General features: G+C 42.0%; 2 protein-coding genes across 20 annotated transcripts in view; one reads left to right on the top strand and one right to left on the bottom strand.

The window, feature by feature from the left end:
• Positions 1-483: 483 nt before the first annotated feature.
• On the bottom strand, positions 484-6447 carry OARD1 (O-acyl-ADP-ribose deacylase 1). Of its 7 annotated transcripts, none has more exons than XM_036413782.2 (6): positions 6321-6447; positions 5424-5503; positions 4954-5098; positions 3692-3750; positions 2582-2694; positions 484-1162 (listed from the first exon to the last, which is right to left on the bottom strand). In XM_036413782.2, exons 2-6 carry the CDS (start codon positions 5460-5462, stop codon positions 1060-1062), a joined length of 459 nt encoding a protein of 152 aa, XP_036269675.1. In that variant the 5' UTR covers positions 5463-5503; positions 6321-6447; the 3' UTR covers positions 484-1059. The 7 variants fall into 7 exon arrangements, with proteins under 7 accessions (XP_036269675.1, XP_045429218.1, XP_036269673.1 ...); XM_045573262.1 differs by having other exon boundaries at positions 6277-6399; XM_036413780.2 differs by having other exon boundaries at positions 6202-6340.
• Positions 6448-6643: 196 nt separating this feature from the next.
• The window catches only part of NFYA (nuclear transcription factor Y subunit alpha), a 30915-nt gene continuing 18360 nt past the window's right edge, over positions 6644-19198 (top strand). For 2 of the 13 annotated variants that reach the window (XM_036413764.2, XM_036413759.2), the window contains exons 1-3: positions 6644-6821; positions 15321-15468; positions 17605-17691. In XM_036413764.2, the coding sequence (XP_036269657.1) occupies positions 15394-15468; positions 17605-17691 (162 nt within the window). In that variant the 5' untranslated portion in view covers positions 6644-6821; positions 15321-15393. Of the gene's footprint in view, positions 6822-6864; positions 7196-8829; positions 8942-11271; positions 11297-15320; positions 15469-17582; positions 17692-19198 lie in introns of those variants that run through there. The other 11 variants (XM_036413766.2, XM_036413765.2, XM_036413763.2 and 8 more) reach the window with 10 other exon arrangements.

The following is a 19198-nucleotide window of genomic DNA, read 5'->3' as shown; positions in this document are numbered from 1 at the left end:
AAACAGGAATAGACAAAGTGTTGCTTTCTTAGCTTAAGAAGAGGATTAATATTTACTGCTCTCCATCCCAGCTGGTTATACCTTACTGTGCTCTGAAGCTTAAAAAAAAAGAAACCTGGCCATCTTCCCTAGCCCCCCTAGTACCAAAACAGAAGTTTTTTTTGGAAGTGAGTCTATTTTTGAAGAAGATTCATATTTTGTTGAGAACAATGAGTCATCTCAATAAGCACTTTGCCAAGCGTTTACCATATATTTTCATAACTGAATTCAGAAAGGTTCAGTCACAAACTATATAGTGAACAGAAGAGTTCACCATGAGTGGATTCTAAACTCCTGCCTTTCCAGTAAGCTGACCCTTAGATGGTATCCATTCTGTTTCACCTTGCTGCCTTCCCACTGGACCCCTCTGATTTTTCCAAATTAAGTTGTAGGTGAATCCTCCATTATCCAAGTCCAGAATAACACAAACATGTGTACAGAACCTCACTGTAGCCTAAGATATTTATTTTCCCACTTTCCCCCACAAATTCTTTGTTAACAATGTAAAAACCCATTTTTGTAATTTAAATAACTAAAGAAACACACCTCAAAATTCTTTCCTAGGATGAATTTGAGGACATAAGGATAATACAAAGTAAATGCACAAATTACAAAAGATGCAAAATTAACTGAATTGTTCATTCTTCCTAAAATTTCTCTTAAACATCAGAGAAGTAGAATCAATGCTGCCACCTAGTGGCAAGCCAAACAAATTTGGTAGCATCCTGGGGCAAAAAAGGATCATAGGGCCCAACACCTGGTTCCCTGCCTAATATTATCAGGCTATAACCTACCTTCCTGAAAAAAAAAATTAAAAAATCACAGCATCATTTCCCAAGCAATCTCTCCTTCAGAGTCCCAGCCCAATCATGGGAATACAGAGACCCAAGCATGGCCTGTTGACACAGAAAATTTCACATGAAACTTCCCTCTGATCATTTTTAAAGTCAGTTTGCCCAGTCCTATGGCCCAGTAGGAATGACACCGGAAAACATGGACACATCCAAAATGCTCATCTGTTCAGAGTGTGTACACAGTAATTCTGATGTCTGTTCCCTCAAACACCTCCTCAATTATTGTGGATACGTTTTCCCATTGCAGACGATCAAGACCACACCCAATCCTGAAAAAGATAAAACATCTCCATTGGTTTGATGAAGGTATCGAGGAAATCAGTCCTTCTCTCTTCCTTTAGGCTGCATTCACCCAGAGCATAAGAACAAATAACCTGACCTCACACTATAGGCATCCATGGTGGAAGCTTGGAATTCCTTTTGAGAATCCCCCAAGGCTGTTCCTGACAGCACCAACATCCCACAGCTGTCATTCTCTTTTACCTACATGTTACCACTTCCCCATTGTTTCAAGAAACATTTAGCAATGTATAACTGCTGTGACATGGGACAAACACTATCCATCTATGTCTACTGATGAAAACTAGCTGTGGGAGGATGGGGAAAGACTGGCATTTTAAAAATACACTTGGGATCATGGAAAGTTAAGCAAGATAAAATAAAAAGAAGACAAAGGATAGGATCTCTGCAAAAAAAAGAAAGAAAGAAATTAAGATGGAATGCTGAGAAATGTCAAGCTGACTGCAGTTCAGTTCTTTGTAACAACCTGGTGAAAAATCTTTACTGTCCCACAAAACTCTATTACCTAGCACCTTTCTTCTAAGATGTTACTTTATTGATCCTCAACATCTCTGGGGGAGGAAAGAAAGGCTTTAAAATGCTAATCTCATGTAATGTGATGATTACGCCCCTGACAAATACTGTGATTTTAAAAAGTTTATGATACATAAGTTTAAGTTTATTTAAGACCACTGTAAGATGAGGGACCCAATAGTCACTTAAGTGACTTAGAGCTTGAAATAAACATGCATGTATAGTCAGAACTAGACTGACAGAAAGAGAGGTGAACCCAAGCTTATTTCCTAAAAAGGACACAAAGGGCCTACTGAAAGTAAAATAAAAAACGATGTCATTCCTTAAGGTCCCAATAGGTAGTGTCTAAAATGTTACATCAGGGTTATGTCCTCTGGCTACTGCCCAAGGTGACCAGCAACAAGCAGGCAGTTTAAAAGTTAGAGACCCTTTACAGCTTTTTTTGCACAGGATTAACAGGTCTGGGACACCTGAAGTGGCCCAGAGGAAAATCACAATTGTTCTGTCTTGGTTCTTATACTGCTTCAGGAATAGAAGCTAAGATTCAGGCAGAGGATTCTAGAAAATTAACTAATGTGACTGAACAATGGTTCCTCCCTACTATATAGGTTGAGGCAGGTGTGGGTTTTAATGACCAGCTCCAAGTCATTCAACCCAAGCTAAGAAATGGGTGTGTTTTGGTCTAAGGTCTGACAACTGGTTCAAAGGTGATATTTTCAAAGTTCTGACATATGTCCACCTTTAAATTAAGTTAGCATTTGGGATTAAGCTTTTAAGTCATTTGTCTATCTTCTCCTTCCCCTGCTCGCCCCCCGCGGCCCCCACCCCTCCTTTCCCCCCATCAAATCTTCACTTAGGGCCCTGGATTTCCTTGCCTGGGCATGGAGAGGTCTGTCACTCCATTCTTCAGACAATGGGACTTCATGGCCTCTAAACTCTTCTGTAAGTTTTCGTAAGTTGGCTTGTGTGAAGCCCTTTTCTTTGTAATCTGAGTACAAAGATAGAATTCAAACTTCTATTAGTCCAAAATGATAGCCAAAGAGAAGCCATCACATCTCCCAACATCCTGATAATTAAAACAAAAAGTATATTTTTATAGAACAGTCTAAAGCAGGGATGGCAAATGTCATACTGTCCCTTGCAGTTATGGGAGGCCTTCAGGAAAATCAACTAAATAGGGCCTGAGAAATTCAGACACTGCCAGGTAATAATCTTTCCTTCTCTCAAGCCAAGGAGGTTAACAGGCTGGGCCTACTGTGTATTGATTTTAAGCAAAGTAAGTGAAAAGTCTTTGTGCCACTTTCAAGAGATAAGCTGCATATCTGTTACAAGAACCCATACCACCCAAAAATGTCCTAAGTCTATTTACTTAGAAACTATGTTTGCTTGCTTTTTGTGGCTCCATAAAAGAACAGAGACAAACAGGTAGTACTCCAAATAACACTGAAGTCCCAGCAGCCTTAAAGACAGCATTCAAAGACTTCACTTAAGTGTGCTGTGCAAACCAAGCTCTCAGTGGGCTGGCTCTAAGTCACCCAGCACCATCACCAAGAACCCACTCTCCTGGGGCTGAAGACCATGAGGATAGGGAAGACACCCACAGAGGCAGCAGGCAGGAAAGCAGCTGAGTGCATTTGATAGGGAAGAATGAAAAACTGCTTGAGCAATCTGTTTCAAGACATTGTCGTTTTTATATCTCACTATGAGGAGGAAGGAATTCAAGTATGAGAGGCATCCCTAACTTTTCCAAGTCTTAAACACAGGCCTTTGGAAGATGTCACAGTATTCCTTCCCATGGAGCTAAGATGCTTCTTTTCTAACCCGAAGCTCCACACAGCTTCACCTCTGGAGCTGAGCTGGCATGAGATCAGAAGCTTTTTGACATCTTTAGTTGTCTAGAATGAACTATCATGATCAATACAAATTCAGTGCAGCCTATCTGATCACCAGTCCTTAGAACATATTGAGAATAGGCCCCATCTTACCAAGTAATATATGTATCGCCCATCTCTCTTCAGAACAGCCACTTCTCCAGATTTCTTTTCTAAGAAAAAGTTATTTAATAGTAGAAAGAAAAATGAAAATCAATACTGATCTCCATTCTTAGATTTAAAAAAAAACTTAAGATTGGTTTACCTAAACCTATTGTCTCCTATGAACACTTTGCTTATCAGCCTTCCTAAATATTGTATTCCTGAGCATCCAACTTTCTTAATCATGTTTTCTCAACCATTTTCCTCACACCCATCTCCTGTCCTGCTCCTATTTTCAAGTACACCCTTACTGCTCACTTAAAAATTTTGTCTGCCTAGAAATGTTTTAGTATATACAGCATTCTTCCTTTGCCAAATGTGTTCATTTTTACATAAAAGAGCTAATGTTTAAGCATTATGGGGAACGTGTAAGTGTATAAAAAAGTTTCTAATTATAAGCTTTCCATCAAGAAAAAGTGTCATGTTCATATATAACTACAATACAAAACAGCAAGAAATTGCTTTTTTGAAGGCTGGGATCAGAATCACTGGTGGAGAAGATGATTGAATAAGCCTAGACTGTGGTCTGAGCAACTGCTTCAGAAGCTCCACGTGACTCTAATACACACTTCTGGTTTTAAATCTCTGGCAGGAAATGAAAGGAGGGGTATGGAAGGAGGATTCTAAACTCCTAAATACAGTATGTGTAAACAGAGGCTCTTGAATGCCAAAATAATAACTGGGTTTTGCTAAGCACTTCAAAATAATTAAGGTTTCCAGAGAAGTGGAGCATTATCAATAGAGTTTTATGGTAGGTGAAAAAAAAAAATAAAAACTTTTATAAGAATTCAAGCTTGGCATAATAAGGACCCAAACTAGAGACTATTTTTGTGGAGGAAAAACTTAATCTGATGAGTACAATAAAAGTACTCAGTGTTTAGGAACCTCCTCCTTACTTGTATATCTTGCTCAATGAGTGTAACAGGTCAAAAGACGTTCCAGCCAGGGTATAAGGGTTAAACTGTTTTCAAAACTCACGTTGAGCCCTACCCGGTTTGGCTCAGTGGATAGAGCATCAGTCTGTGGACTAAAGGGTCCCAGGTTCGATTCCTGTCAATGGCACATGCCCGGGTTGCAGGCTGGATCCCCAAAGGGGTTGTGCAGGAGACAGCCAATCAATGACTCTCTCTCATCATTGATGTTTCTGTCTCTCCCTCTTCCTTCCTCTCTGAAATCAATAAAAATATTTAAAAAAACAAACAAAAAAAACTCACGTTGATTTAACAGTTCCTGCACCCCTCCAAATTTCTTCTTGAAGAGAACAGCTATGCCAGCACCCATCCGACAATCCTCACTGATACAGTGGGCTAGAGAGTCTGTTTTGGGGCATGCAAAAAGGTCTCCTTTCACATAGGTGATCTAAAACGTGCAAATGGAGAAAATGTTTTGTTAGATGCAAAAAAATACTTGTTTTTCTTTACAGTATCCACCACCCCTACCCACCTTCTTGATTAAAAGCCAAATCCTTAGAATGTAAGCAGTTAACCACTCGAATTAAAGCATTATGTCAAAGGAAAGTGATGGCTGATCTCTGTCTAGGTTCTTCTATTAGCCTTTCTATAATAAATCAGCTAGCGAAAAAGGAAAGACAACTCCATTACTGGTTTCATTAAAAAGTGTTTATGTTTTTTGACCTCAATTATTCTGAATTTCAGTTCATCGTAAGTTAATGGTTATTACGCACTCTGCTTCCTTCTGCATCTTCATTAGGGCTGCCGGCCATGATACCGAGTTGCTATCTCCAGAATTTAAATATTCCTTCAGCTATGAGGAGGGGAAAGTAAAGAAAAATGCTTAGGCAGCCTGACTATATTACATTCAGATCGCCCTGACCACCCATTATACTTCCCCCCCCCCCCCCCCAACTTATATCACTGAATGTTACCCACGTTCAGCCCGTAGGAAATAAATACAAGACTCCTGGGGCTGGGGAGAGGGAAACCCCTTAGGCTACCCGCAGCTGTGCCCCGCTCGCATTTCGCGCTTTCCCGGGGCGCCCGCCCCGCCCCCCAAGAAAAGGCGGCCCTAAGCCACGCCTCCGCCTCCCCCGGCGCCCGGCGGCCCTAGGACGGCCCCGAAACTCGGTGGGTTTGGCCTAAGGAAAAAGGAGGGACTTCGCGCCACAGCCAGGGAGTGTCCGCGCAGGGGGAGTGGACTGCTCCGCGCAGGAAGGAGAGGGGAGGCGGCCTCTCCGGGCAGGAGCCGGGAGAAGCCTCCCTCCATCTGTCTCCTACCCTGCAGCGGGTCAGCGGGGGAGCACAGTCTGTCCTTGGGTCCCTGGGGAAGGGGCGAGGAGGCTCTGCTCTGAGCTTCCACGTACCGGGGGTACCCTTCACCTGAAGCCGGCCGCTAGGAGGTCCCGCCCCGAGGGGAAGGGCTCCAGACCCGGCCCCGGTAGGTTGGGAACAGCCGACGAGACCACACGCGGAACCAATCCCGCCACAGCCCTTGAGAGTACGCACCTAAAATGGCCGCCCACTCCCGCCCCCCACCTGGGAGCGACGCGGGAACGAGCCCCTCTAGCTAGCTAGCCCTACCAGCACTCTTTGGTGGTGGCCGCCCAACTTCCGGCGGCAAATACCGTGCGGTCTCCCGCCGCCACCCGAGCATGCGTAACGTGGCCGCCGGCCCGAGCGGGAAGGGACGGCGCCTGCGCATTAGCCCAGGGATGTGCCTCTCGCGGCCGCAGAGAAAGGGGTGGGAAGTTGGCAAATGAGCTAGTTAGCGCCTGCGCAGTAATACGTCCAGGGCTGTGTACTGGCGCGTCTAAAAGACGCCGGGGTATTTTTCCCGTAGGGAGGGGGAGCGGTTCCGGAAAGTGGGCGTGGCTTCAGAGACGCCTGCGCAGTGCTCCTTCAGCCAGGGGTGGGGCGCGCCCGGAGCCAGGTGTTAGGGGGCGTGGCTTCAGAAGCGCCTGCGCGGAGGCGGTTGGAGGGAGGCCCGATTCCCCTTTGTTCAGATTCGCCATTTTGCGAGGCAGCGGCAGTGGCGGCGGCAGCGGTGGCTGGAGCCTCTGATTGGGTTTCGGAGTCCGGTAGTGGAGCCAATCAGCGCGGGCAGCGAACCGGGGGAGCGAGGCACGGTTAGTACAAGGAGCCAATATCCAGCGGCCCAGAGCCGGCCCCAGCGCCCGGATTGGCGGGTCTCGCTGACCACTCAGGAATGGCCCAGGCTCCCGTCGAGCCCGGGGAGTCGAGCTGAGCCTAGCCGAGCGGGGGCCCCAGCTGGCGGCCCCGGCCTAGGCCCTGCGTGCGGCGCGGGGCCCTCCCGGCCGAGGCCTTCAGAGGGCTGGCCCGCGCCGGGATGGGGCCCCCGGGGGCAGGCACCTCCGGGTCCTGTCCCTCGCAGGGTGCCAGTGCCAGCTGGGGGTGCGTCCGGGTTCCCCTTAGGCCGGGGTTCTCGGCGCTCAGGCTCGGGAGGGACGGGCTTGCCTGTCCTGAATGTTTCTACACTCAGGTGCGCAAGCCTCGGTGGTTTCCTCCGGGTCGTCCTGGCCTCACCCTGAAGCCCGTCCTTGTACTCTCCGCGCTCCGGCCCTCGGGACGGGAACCTGCCCCCTCGGGGCTCGTAATCCGCCACCCTCCGGGGTCGGCAGGGGGGGCTGGGGGAGACTCGCGTCGCCGCCACCGGGCCCCGACGAGTGGCGGGAAGAGGGGGCCGCCCCCGCCGTTTCCCGGGGCTGGGGAGACGGTGAGTGCGCCCACTCAACCAGCTCTGCCGGGCCCCTCCTTTCATCGGGCCCGGCTCGGGGACCCGGGCTGGCGCCGTTACCACCCCCTTTTGGCTCGTCATTTCCTCTCCCCGCCGCGCTCGCCGGGGCAGCACCGCACACCTCAGTCTTGGAGCCCGACCAAGCGGGCTCCCCTTTCTTGCCCGTGCGCTAAGGCCAGCCCACTTGGTGCCTGGAATCCCACTCTACGAAGATTGCTAGCCCTTCGCATTTTTTTTTCCTCCGGAAGCTGCACAACTTGCTTTTCCTACTGTTAGTCCTACCTGGAGAACTCTTCCTCCTTTGACAATGTTACATTCGCTTTTTCTTTCAGCTTTCTGTGTCACTTTGAACTTGTCAGGCTTGGCTCCTTAGCTCCAACCCACAGCTACTCTTGGTTTATTTTTTTCTAATATGCTTTCCAATTCCATGTGTTTTTTTCCAACATATTGTTGGGTTTTAGGGTAAGAAAAAATCTCTGTTGACTAACCAAGTATGAAACAATAGTATGTGCCAGGCATCAGTATATTTGATGGGGAAGGAGAGGGTAGATGTAAATAAGAATCTTCCCTGCCTAGTGGAGATTGACAGGTGAACAACTAATTAGTACATAATGGTTAGTGATGTAACAGGGCCAAGTGTCTTTTTGTGAAGTACAGTACTAATGTGTGAGCTACCAACAGCCTTCTGGAAAGCTTAATATAGCCACCCTTTTGCTTGGCCTGGAGGATGATCGGATTTCTTCTGACAAGATAGAAGAGCATGGGCAGAGACACCAAATTGTGCTGTCTGAAAGGGGTGAGGAGACAGAATAGGACAGTAGGCAGTAGTGGTGAGAATTTAAGATTGGGAAAACAAGTTTCTGACTTGTGGGGTTCTGGCCCATAACAGTGACTTCTTTGGGGGAAGAAAGGGAGATTTCCCTAGGACTTTAAGAAAACTTTTGACTTATGTGAAGCACCTAGTGCAGTCCTTATCATGCAGAGTAGGCCTTCATATGATGCCTGTTTTTCTAATCACGTGTACTAAAGTCATACAACAGATAGGTTCCAGAAAACAACTAATCCACTGTTCTTTAATTCTTATCCACATTAATGGATGTGCAGTATATCTTAGATGTTTTTTTAAAACATCACTTTTTAAAAATATGTTTTTATTAACTTCAGAGAGAGGAAGGAGGAGAAAGAGAGAAATATCAGTGATGAGAATCATCCATTGGCTGCCTCCTGCACACCCCCTTCTGGGGATGGAGCCCAAAACCCAGGCTTATGCCCTCATCAGCTGGCTTATCTGGTCACTTTAAAACCACCAAACACTTGCTAGACTTTCTAAAACAGCGGTTGTCAACCTTTCAGACCTCTTGGACCACCCGCTGTTCTAAAAGACAGTTATTGTCAGGTTATTCTTTTGTTAGACACTTGGAACTCCCACCTGTCTACAGAAGAACTTGGAATTTTGAGAGACAGTAGTCTGGCCTCTATCTTTCACGTGAGGTATGGGGCCTTTTAGTCCGCTGTTCGTATGCGGAAATTTCTGTGTCCTTGTTACTATGTTGGTTCTTTGGAGTACTCCACCCCTTCTCACATCATCACATATAAATAAGTCTTTCTTGAATTTAACACCAGGTCATATGCCACGTTTTCTTAAAGTCTTCCTTGATTTGTCTATCCCCAGTAGAAGAAATCTCCAGATTGCCTTATTACTTTGCGTCTTTAGATTCTAGTACAGATTTTTACTCCTTTACTAAATTTAAAGAATCTTTGAAGTTAGAATCTTTGTCAGAGCTTCTTTTTTCAAAAACCTATAGGACATTGTCTGGGGCATGATACATCATTAGTGGAGAAAAGGAACAATTGGAAATTCTAATCCAGAAACCATGAAGTAAGGAAGCTGGACAGCTCTTAGTTCTAGTCTTTTATCAAAGAACCAGGACCCAATTGTTGAGTTATAAAATCAATTTAGTGGGCTAATGCTGGTAATTTTTATAATAAAATAGAAAAAAACAAAGTGTATATTTTATGTGATAAAAGGTAAGGATTCATCACCTGACCAGCATGGCTTAGTGACTGAGCATCTTTGACCTATGAATCAGGAGGTCACAATTCAATTCCTGGTCAGGGCACATGCCTGGATTGCTCAGGTTCCCAGTGGGCATGCAGGAGGCAGCCAATCATTGATTCTTTCTCATCATTGATGTTTCTATCTCTCCCTCTCACTTCCTCTCTGGGAAGGGGGATGTATATATATATACTAATAAAATATAAATATGACCATACCTCAGCAACACCCACCAGCCAATCAGGAGTGCGTATGCAGATTAATACAACAAAGCTGGTGGGTTAATTTGCATATGCAGATATGGAGCCAAGGCTGAAGGCTTGGCTCTGCTGTGGCCTGGGTCCCAAAGGGAAACCTGTGCCAGCAGCCAGGGGAAGGAAGTCCTATTGCATGAATCTTTGTACAACCGGCCTCAACTATACACACACACACACACACACACACACACACACACACACATATATACACACATACATACGTATACACATATATATGTATGATAAGTATTCATGAAACTTTTATTTCAGTTACTTTTTTAATGTTTGATAGGAAATGGTCTTTCTTACTGTGAATTGTGGTCAGAGAAGTTTGAAAGCTTCTATTTTAGACTTTACCTGGTAGTGATTGTCAAATATGGTAATTTTGAGAGCTTTTACATGCTTATAGTTGACTCTCTGGAAGTTGAAGCTTTAAAAAATATGTGTGCCCCTAACCAGTTTGGCTCAGTGGATAGAGCATCAGCCTGCAGACTGAAAGATCCCAGGTTCATTTCCAGTCAAGGGCATGCACTTTGGTTGCGGGCACATCCCCAGTAGGAGCTATGCAGGAGGCAGCTGATCAATGTTTCTAACTCAATATTTCTCTCCCTTCCTCTCTGTAAAAAAATCAATAAAATATTAAAAACATTTCAGGTTCTGTGCCTTGAAGTGGAAAGAAGAATTTTCATGCTAGCCAGAATAAACACATACTCTCTTTGAAGAAAAAAAGAGAAATCTATTGGTGAAATCCTTTGCTTTCTCTTGCCTGCCTGATCTATCACCAATGGATTTTATATAACAATCATTTGAAACTTTGAGTTAGAAACAAGAACTAGAAGACTAAATCTGGCTGACTTAATTTTGTCAGAATCTTGGGCAGAGTAGCATTTGAGGAAAGACAATGTCAGGTTTTATTACAGTTCTGTTTTGGCGAGAGGACTAGATCTTAGTTCTTGTCTTCTTGAAGGAAACATTTCCATCAAGAGACAAAGTGCAACAAAGCAAGCAAAAACACACTTAGGACAGTGAATCAAGGAAGGGCATAGAAGTAACAAGAGTCTAGGCTGCACTGCTTTGGCTCACTGAGAAGTCGGAGAAAAGGAGGCCCTAGAGACAGGTTTGGGGGCTTAGTCTGGGACAAGCTGCTGCTGCTCATTGCATGTCTCACTGGGTCCCTTACAAGGAAGAAGAGGGGAAGGGAATGGCAATGACTGGGATGTGCTGCCCCAAGGCAAGCAGGCACTGGATCCTTGCGTTGAGGGTATTTATCTCTTGCAGGTGGGAATTTCAAGGGAGGGTCTCAACAGAATACTCATCTGTTTTCCACTTGTGCTCTTTCATGGTCCTGATCTCCACTGATTGACAGCACCAAGGCAGGAGATCATTAGTCAGTGCAGCTGGTCCTGAGGCTGCCATGGCATGCTTGTCTGGTTTTGCGGCTTTTCTTGGCCTGGAGCTGAAACACATACAACAGAGGCCTAGATGCTATCTTTAGGGAGGAAAAGGCCAGGAGTCTAAACCACATGACTAGAAGTATGAAAAGTCAGGGAAGGAAAGGTTACCCTGGGGGTGAGATTCTTTGTTTTCCTAGTTTTGCCCCTTGCTAGGCATCCAGGGCTTTCTGCCCTCTGGAGTTTCTGTACTGGCCCATTGTTCTTGCTCTACGCATGTCTGTCTAACTGCCTGGATCAGTTCTGCTAACTGAAGCTCCCAGCAGTAGACCATATGGTTTCACCGAAGCTAGTTGTGTTATTGAATTCACTATTAGCAATCTCAATACCATGTTCCAGACTGAATCACTTTCACATTAATATGAGAGGATTGCTATTAGATTTGAAACTGCTCTCTTTTTTTACCCTTCAGAGTAGAATGGATTTAAATGTTTTTAATTTGGAGCAATTGTGTTATGGGATAAATTAGTTAAGAAAATCTGCATGACCTGTTTATTAGTTACTCATAAGCTATATAAGATGCAAATTTCTGGAAATTAGTGGTCAAGAAAAGAATCTCATACAATAAGGAGATTGTGGGGTAGGGGAAGTGTGGAAATATAGAGAACATTTCTTCATTATACTGTGGACGAAAAGGAGTCACATGCTATCCTGACCAGCTCAGTGAAAGCCTTGCAAACCCAGAGAAATAAAGTAACCACAAAGGATGGCCTGAGATTAAAACTTTTTTTAACTAATAGCAGTTTATGGTGGGTAGTCATGTCCTAGGCCAGTATCTTCCCTGAAAAAGGTCAATCTTTACCTTAATATTATTGGTTTTTGGCATCTAGGATAACATATCTTTGAATGTTAAAGCAATTTTCCCTTTTCCGGACCCCTCAGCACAGGCACCGCTCTGCAGAGACCACACGTCCCCTCAGTGTCACTGAGTTAACTGCTGACTGTTAACTATCCCGCACCCACCGATGTAAAAGAAGTGTGTGTCTATGGTTTTCCTCTATCCCTGCCCCAGAGGTTTCCCCGCTCTGCTTTCTCCCGCCTCCCTAACCTATCATCAGTGGATTTCATGTAACCCACATAAGTCTCCTCTTTTGATTGTGGTGTATAAAACAAGGTGCAAAGCTGCCATTCCCTGGAGCATTCTCTCAGTCCCTTGAGATTCTGCTTCCCTGCAGTTGTTGACAGTTTGGGCTTAAATAAACTCAAAAATAATCTTCACAGCTTTAAGTGCTTCTGACATTAAATCAACTTTATTAAGTTTGAGATAAACAGTTTAGATACAAAGGGTAATTATTTTAAATTTATGTTTGGATGAATTTTGACAAATTTATACACCTATGTAACCACCACCACAGTGAGGATATAAAACATTTTTATCATACCCTGGATTATAAGCTCAGTGGTTAGAACACATGTGTCAAACACAAGGCCCGAGGGCCAAATCTGTCCCGCCAGGCCTTGCAATGTGGCCCACACCGCGCTGTCATCACTGCACTCCGCTGCGTTTCCATCACAATGACAGTTTATGACTGTTCAGTAAACCATTTGGCCCGCGATTAAGGCTGGATTTTAGATTTTGGCCCCTTCTCTGAGTTCGACACCCCTAGGTTAGAATGTCAGCCTTGGACCAAAGGGTCATGGATTCAGTTCCTGATCATGGGCACATATCTGAATTGCAGGTTCGATCCCTAGCCTCTGGTCATGGTGCATGCAGCAGGTAACCAATTGGTGTGTCTCTTACATCTCCCTCCCTTGCGTTCTCTCTAAAAATCAATGGAAAAAAAATATCCTCGAGTGAGGTTTGACAACAACCAAAAACACTTTCATCACTCCAGGAAGGTCCAGGTGCTCTATCCCATTCAATCTCCCACTTTCCCCTTCCTCTCCCCTACTTTCATCATCTCCTCCAGTCCCAGGGAACCACTGATCTACTTTCTGTCTCTAGATTACTATTGTCCTTTCACGGTTTTAACTGAAATCACATGTATGCTTTTGTATGATGACTCAATTCTTTAGTCCCATTGTGTGCACTGCAGTTAGAAACAAGATAGCGTTTAAGGAGATTGTTTACTTCCCTGGCAGAGCCATTTAGCCTGGTTGAAAACCTGATTTTTCTATACTGTTCCAGTGTCCTTTGGACCTGACTCAGTCAGCCAATTCAGAAGAGACAGATGTAAAGAAAGATCAGAGTGCCATTTTGTCAGTGGGTATTGAGAAAATAGCTATCAAGTTTATTTGTGTTGTTAATTATATATATCCCTTATTGGCTAATCTATATATACCTAAATCCAAATTAAAACTGCATATTTGCTTGGTGAGTATTTCATTAGACCAATGGTAGTGAGTTGGAGAACTGTATGACCTGGTGCATGATACTGTGATGACACAGTCATCCTGTCATTTATGACTCTTATATACTACACACCATTTTGGTTATGAGTGATAAGCTTAATTAATTTTTGTTAGGCTTTTTTCTTTCAACAGTTCTGTATAAAAATGTTCAAACTCACAGTAAAGTTAAAAGAACTTTACAGTAAAAACCTATGTACCCATCACCTAGAATCTACCATTAACATTTTACCGTACTTGTCTTATTAGATATCTTTACACCCATTCATCCATCAGTCTTACTTTTTAATGCATTTCAAAGTAAATTTTTTCCATCGGTACACTTTTTCCTAAATATTTAGATATGCACTTGAGTATATTTTTATTTCTTTCACACAATATTGAGACACGTTGCAAGTGACTAATCTCATCCATTATGTGAGAATTAATAGAGATTGGTGCCTTGCTTTGCTGCTATAATGTGCAGTTTAGTTCTCTCACATAATCTTACTCACTTTTAGGATTTATGAAGGCCTAGAGAAAAATTGAGGAAAAATAATTATCTGCATTTTGTTTATATACCTGTGCCTCCCTCGTATTTCCAAGGAGAATAACCCTTAAATTTTTGAATCAAGTCTTTATTCACGGTTCTCAAATATCACTTCAATTTACCTAATTGTATCCTTATTTCAACTGTTAAAGTGTATGAGAATGGTAAATTTGGACATGGACTAGCTATTTGATGATATTACAGACTTATTTATTTTTTAATATTTGAATAATATAGTAGAGACAATATCATTGTTATAAATTGATAAACAGAAAAGAGTCTTCTCTTTAGAGATAGATGCTAAAGTATTAATGAATTTGTGGAATAATATGGTGTCTGGGATTTGCTTCAAAATAATCCAGGGGACGGTGCAAAGTGATTGAGATATATGTGAAACAAGATTGACTATGAGTTGAGAATTGTTGAAGTTAGATTATGGCAATGGGGGTTCATTATGATGTTCTCACTATTTTTGTGTATATTTGAAAATTGCCATAATAAGTTAAAATGATACGATAAAGGATAGCATGTTATTAGGCATTCAAATTCAAGACTAGAAAAATTTTAAGGTCTTTTTAGAGAAAATCATAGCCATTTAAAATTTTTCCTTATATTTAATCTGTAAAGAATTATTTTTGCCATTAGTATAATTACTTTTTATTTCTTGCTCTGGATTAAAATGCAAACTCCTAAATCTTTGCTATGGCTTTCTTACTTGGTGCCACTTAGTGGAGATTTTGATAAGCAAAATAAATGTTTGACTTCGGGTCTGGATAATTTACTTAACTAAATAATAAACCCTGAAGTTCTAAATATGTAGGGAACTAGAGTTACATGTTTGGCTTGCAACACCTGTTATAAATTAAAGAAACTGTTTCTTCTCTAAAGTACATATGCAGACTTCAAAATCAGTGTTAAATAAGCCTGTAACAAAGTGATATTATAATTCATGAGTATTTCTAAGATACAGGTATTGCTTTTTTATTATTGAAAGGTAAGCTTGCCAGTGAAATGACTAAAAGCATTTTTAAAACATGAAATAGAGTTGATATTGTTGTCATGATTGTACCATGTAATCCTAGTTAAAATGACACTGTATAAGCATTTTCTACTTTTTTAGGCTGATTTCTTACAAATAAAATAACAGTGATAAGTCTCAAAGTTAATCATCTGGCATAGCCTTATTGACAATCTCTACTCTTGTTTTTCCCCCCAACATTTCTAATAGGAGTGCATCTCACAGTCTTCTATAATCTCCGGAGGGAAATTCCCTGTGTTCAGGATTCTAACTTGGAGGGACCATGGAGCAGTATACAGCGAACAGCAATAGTTCAACAGAGCAGATTGTTGTGCAGGCTGGTCCGATTCAGCAGCAGGTATGGAAGTAAAACTGCTTTAAATGTCACAGCAGTAGATTGATAACAGCACTACTCAATTGGGGAATTATTTCAGAGATACCAGATCTTATAAAGAATGGGTGTAATGGCTTGTGCTAACAATGAAGTGCTTTTTGAAGATTAAACTTGTGATTTCTCTGCTGTTTTCTGTGTTCAGAACCTATATCCAGGCCGTGACTACTGAGAATTTGCTCTTCCTGGGAGCCTGGTTTAATGTTTTTATTTTAGAGTGAAGAATGGAGAGGGTTAGAGAGATAGAGACATTGATTTGTTGCCTCCAACAGGACCCCCACCACCTAGGAATCAAACTGGTTACTTCCTGGTTCATGGGTTGAAGCTCAAACACTGAGTCACACTTTTTATTTTATTAAAAGTCAAAACACATCATCTGTTTTCAGATGGAAATTTGGAGTTCTTTTTTATTTTATTTTTTTTTAATATATTTTATTGATTTTATACAGAGAGGAAGGGAGAGAGATAGAGAGTTAGAAACATCGATGAGAGAGAGTCATCGATCAGCTGCCTCCTGCACACCCCCTACTGGGGATATGCCCGCAACCAAGGCACATGCCCTTGACCGGAATCGAACCCCGGTCCCTTCAGTCCCCAAGCCAACGCTCTATCCATTGAGCCAAACCGGTTTCGGCGGAAATTTGGAGTTTTTATTTTCTCAGGATTCAATTTGTTGTTTTTCTACTTGATTAAGCTAGTGTGTAATCTACTAAGGTATTGGCCACAATACACAAACCAAGATAGTCAGTGTCTAAGAAGTTTACTGTTCTTTGACTGAATCCACTAAAGTGCTTACTGTGAAAAGTTCTAGTTTACCATGAGGCTAATAGACAGCCATTCTAATGGATAAACAGCCATTCTAATGGATAAGCAATTCCCTACTTAATTGGGTTACTTTCTTGAATTTACACACAGCTTACATTTTCTGATGCTTTATATGTGGCTTTATTTTAGTGAAACTTCTCTTGTTTCTCTACATAGGAGAAATTGTCATGTATCAATTTAACTTTAGGACAAGATTAGGAATATTTTGTTTCTAAAATGCATCTTAGATAATATAGAAAAGTAGTTTGTAGGGAGGGCAAAGGAAAGTTTGATGGTGAGTTCTATCTAATGACCAAAGGAAAAGCACTCTTCATTACCAGAGTAGTTGTTTAACAGAATAGTTATTTAAACCTCTTTACTCGTCTTTCCTGCCATGTAGCTGCTGTGGCTCTGGCAGCTTCTTCTGTTTCTTTGTGAAAGGGATTCCACAGAGGGCCCTCGATGGGTGAATTTTCATTTGGTCAGAACTTGTCATTACAGAACATAAAAATTGGGTTGACATTTTCTAAGGTAGTCTATCTAATTGAGTAGAAGTAATTCTAGTGTGAGGACATGGGAACAGTAACCTCATGAAAATTATTTTGGTTCACAGTGATTTCCTTTCTGATGATTGCATTTAAGCCCCAGAAATTTTTCATTGTAGCTTCAAGGTTATTAAAATCTTTGTTCTTGTGAATTGGTTTGAGGAGATAAACAAACAACAATAAAACAGGCATTAAAATAACATTGTAGGCAAAAGGATCAATACCTATTTCTGGAGGGAAGGATTGCGTTAACAATTTATATATATATATATATATTTTATTGATTTTTTACAGAGAGGAAGAGAGAGGGATAGAGATTTAGAAACATCGATGAGAGAGAATCATCGATCAGCTGCCTCTTGCACATTCTGCAATGGGGATGTGCCCGCAACCAAGGTACATGCCCTTGACCGGAATTGAACCCCCGAACTTTCAGTCCACAGGCTGATGCTCTATCCACTGAGCCAAACCGGTTTTGGCAACAATTTTTGTTTTAATGATAACTGTTTTGACATTTTTGAGACATGGAAGTATGTTTTGAGTTTCACTCTGGGGACAAAGGGCTAATGTCTTCAGTCCTGTTACCTTCAACCAAACAGGTTCAGGCTAGGGAGTCTGTACAGTTTGAAAGTCCTGTGTAAGGTGGGGTTGTTAAGACTCTCTCACACCCCTATAAGAGGTAAGGTGATCTCATGCCTTGAACCATACATTTTCTTCCTGACACATTTCAAGCTCTTCCTGTTCCTGTTCTCAGCAGCAGGGTGGTGTCACTGCTGTCCAGTTGCAGACTGAGGCCCAGGTGGCATCCGCCTCAGGCCAGCAAGTCCAGACCCTCCAGGTAGTGGTGCCCTCTCTGATTCTCTGTAAGCACTGCATGAACTTCTCTTTTCCTCATGTCTGGTGCCATTTGTGGTAGGATCTCAAAGAGGAATGGCAAAGTCAGTTGCATGTTTTTGATGCTAACTTGTCTGAGACTTACACCATGCCAGTTCCCTAATGTTTCATGCCAAGTCATGTGACTCCATTGTGAATTTTCTGAAAACAGCATTTGGCTAGTACTTTTTTTTTGGGAATGCCTTGGAAAGAATTGTCATAAAGGATAGGAAAAAATTCTTACAGTGACATCAAAACCTATTTAGAGTTCAAGTTCTGTGTCAGATTGCAAGATAAAATTTCATGAATTTTACTATAATAGTAAGGAGAAAATCATGTGCATTAGCTAGGCTAGATTGTTTTTATTAAAAGGGTAAATCAGGTACAAAATAATCATTGTACTTGGAAAGTTTTATCTAATCACTAAATCTCTTGTTAATCTCTTTACTATTTTCTAGGAAAATAGTCATCTTTTTTTTTTTTTTTTTTTTTTTTAATCAGATCTGCAAAGATCATCCCATACCTCTAGATTGGATATAAGTGGGATAGATATGCTTTCTATAGGTCTTAGGTGGTATAGCCACTGTAAGAATTCTTACTTATTGTGGCTATAACAATTCAGTTCCCTAACATGTTGGCTAAGTTAAATATTCAAATTTGGCATGATATTTTGGCCAATTTCAGTATAAAATCAGGAGCAGGAGCATTAGTCTTTTCTGTGTCTGTAGGTTACTTTGACTAAAATAACTGTATTTTTTAGAAGCTGGTAAGACTTCGGTGCCCTATCTTTTTCATCCACTAAAATAGAAGTAGTTCAATGTAGGACCTAGAATGTAGAACCACTAAACATCCTGCAGTTAATTACCCATTATTGTAATCATTTTACTTTACGGTTTCAGCCCCACTCCCACACCTGCCACTCACAGTGTTTGATGATGCCAATTCTGAACAACAATTAGCCTGAAAGAACCTAATCTTGTAGGTTCTTCCAAACTATAAATCTCAGAGTTCAGCAGCTTGTAATTTATGTTTTCATGCTTGCTTCATCTTACTGATGTGTAAAATAATACTGTCATTAACCACTTTGGAATGGGAATGTAACATGCTCTTAACTGTATGGCTTTTTGTCTGATGCATGTATCCTTGCAATCATTCATATGTTGTAAATACAAGTGGGCTTCTTGGAGTCTCAAATGGTTTATTATGTGTGCTCACAGCATGTCAACAAGGGGAAAAGTTAAGATGACAGAGAGCTAAAAAATTATTATAGTTATGCCTTAAAACTTGTATTCTTACATATGTAGATTTTATTTAAAAGAAGTGGAGACAATTTATGGAAATAATAGAAACTATTCCTTAAAGTAGGGGTGTCGAACTCAATCAGAGAAGGGGCCAAAATCTAAAATCCAGCCTTAATCGTGGGCCAAATGGTTTACTGAACAGTCATAAACTGTCATTGTGATGGAAACGCAGTG

The sequence above is a fragment of the Pipistrellus kuhlii genome, unplaced genomic scaffold (assembly GCF_014108245.1).
Source record: "Pipistrellus kuhlii isolate mPipKuh1 unplaced genomic scaffold, mPipKuh1.p scaffold_m20_p_5, whole genome shotgun sequence".
Taxonomy (NCBI): Eukaryota; Metazoa; Chordata; class Mammalia; order Chiroptera; family Vespertilionidae; genus Pipistrellus; species Pipistrellus kuhlii.
This window is presented reverse-complemented; position numbering and strand designations above follow the sequence as displayed.

What these genes read in the sequence shown, in the direction of transcription:
- OARD1 (XM_036413782.2), bottom strand. Translation starts at nt 5,462, where the DNA reads ATGGCCGGCAGCCCTAATGAAGATGCAGAAGGAAGCAGA. An exon ending in AAGATGCAGAAGGAAGCAGA is followed by an intron (nt 5,099 to 5,423) that starts GTGCGTAATAAC and finishes TGCACGTTTTAG; the next exon opens with ATCACCTATGTGAAAGGAGA. An exon ending in GCAGGAACTGTTAAATCAAC is followed by an intron (nt 3,751 to 4,953) that starts GTGAGTTTTTTT and finishes ACTTTTTCTTAG; the next exon opens with AAAAGAAATCTGGAGAAGTG.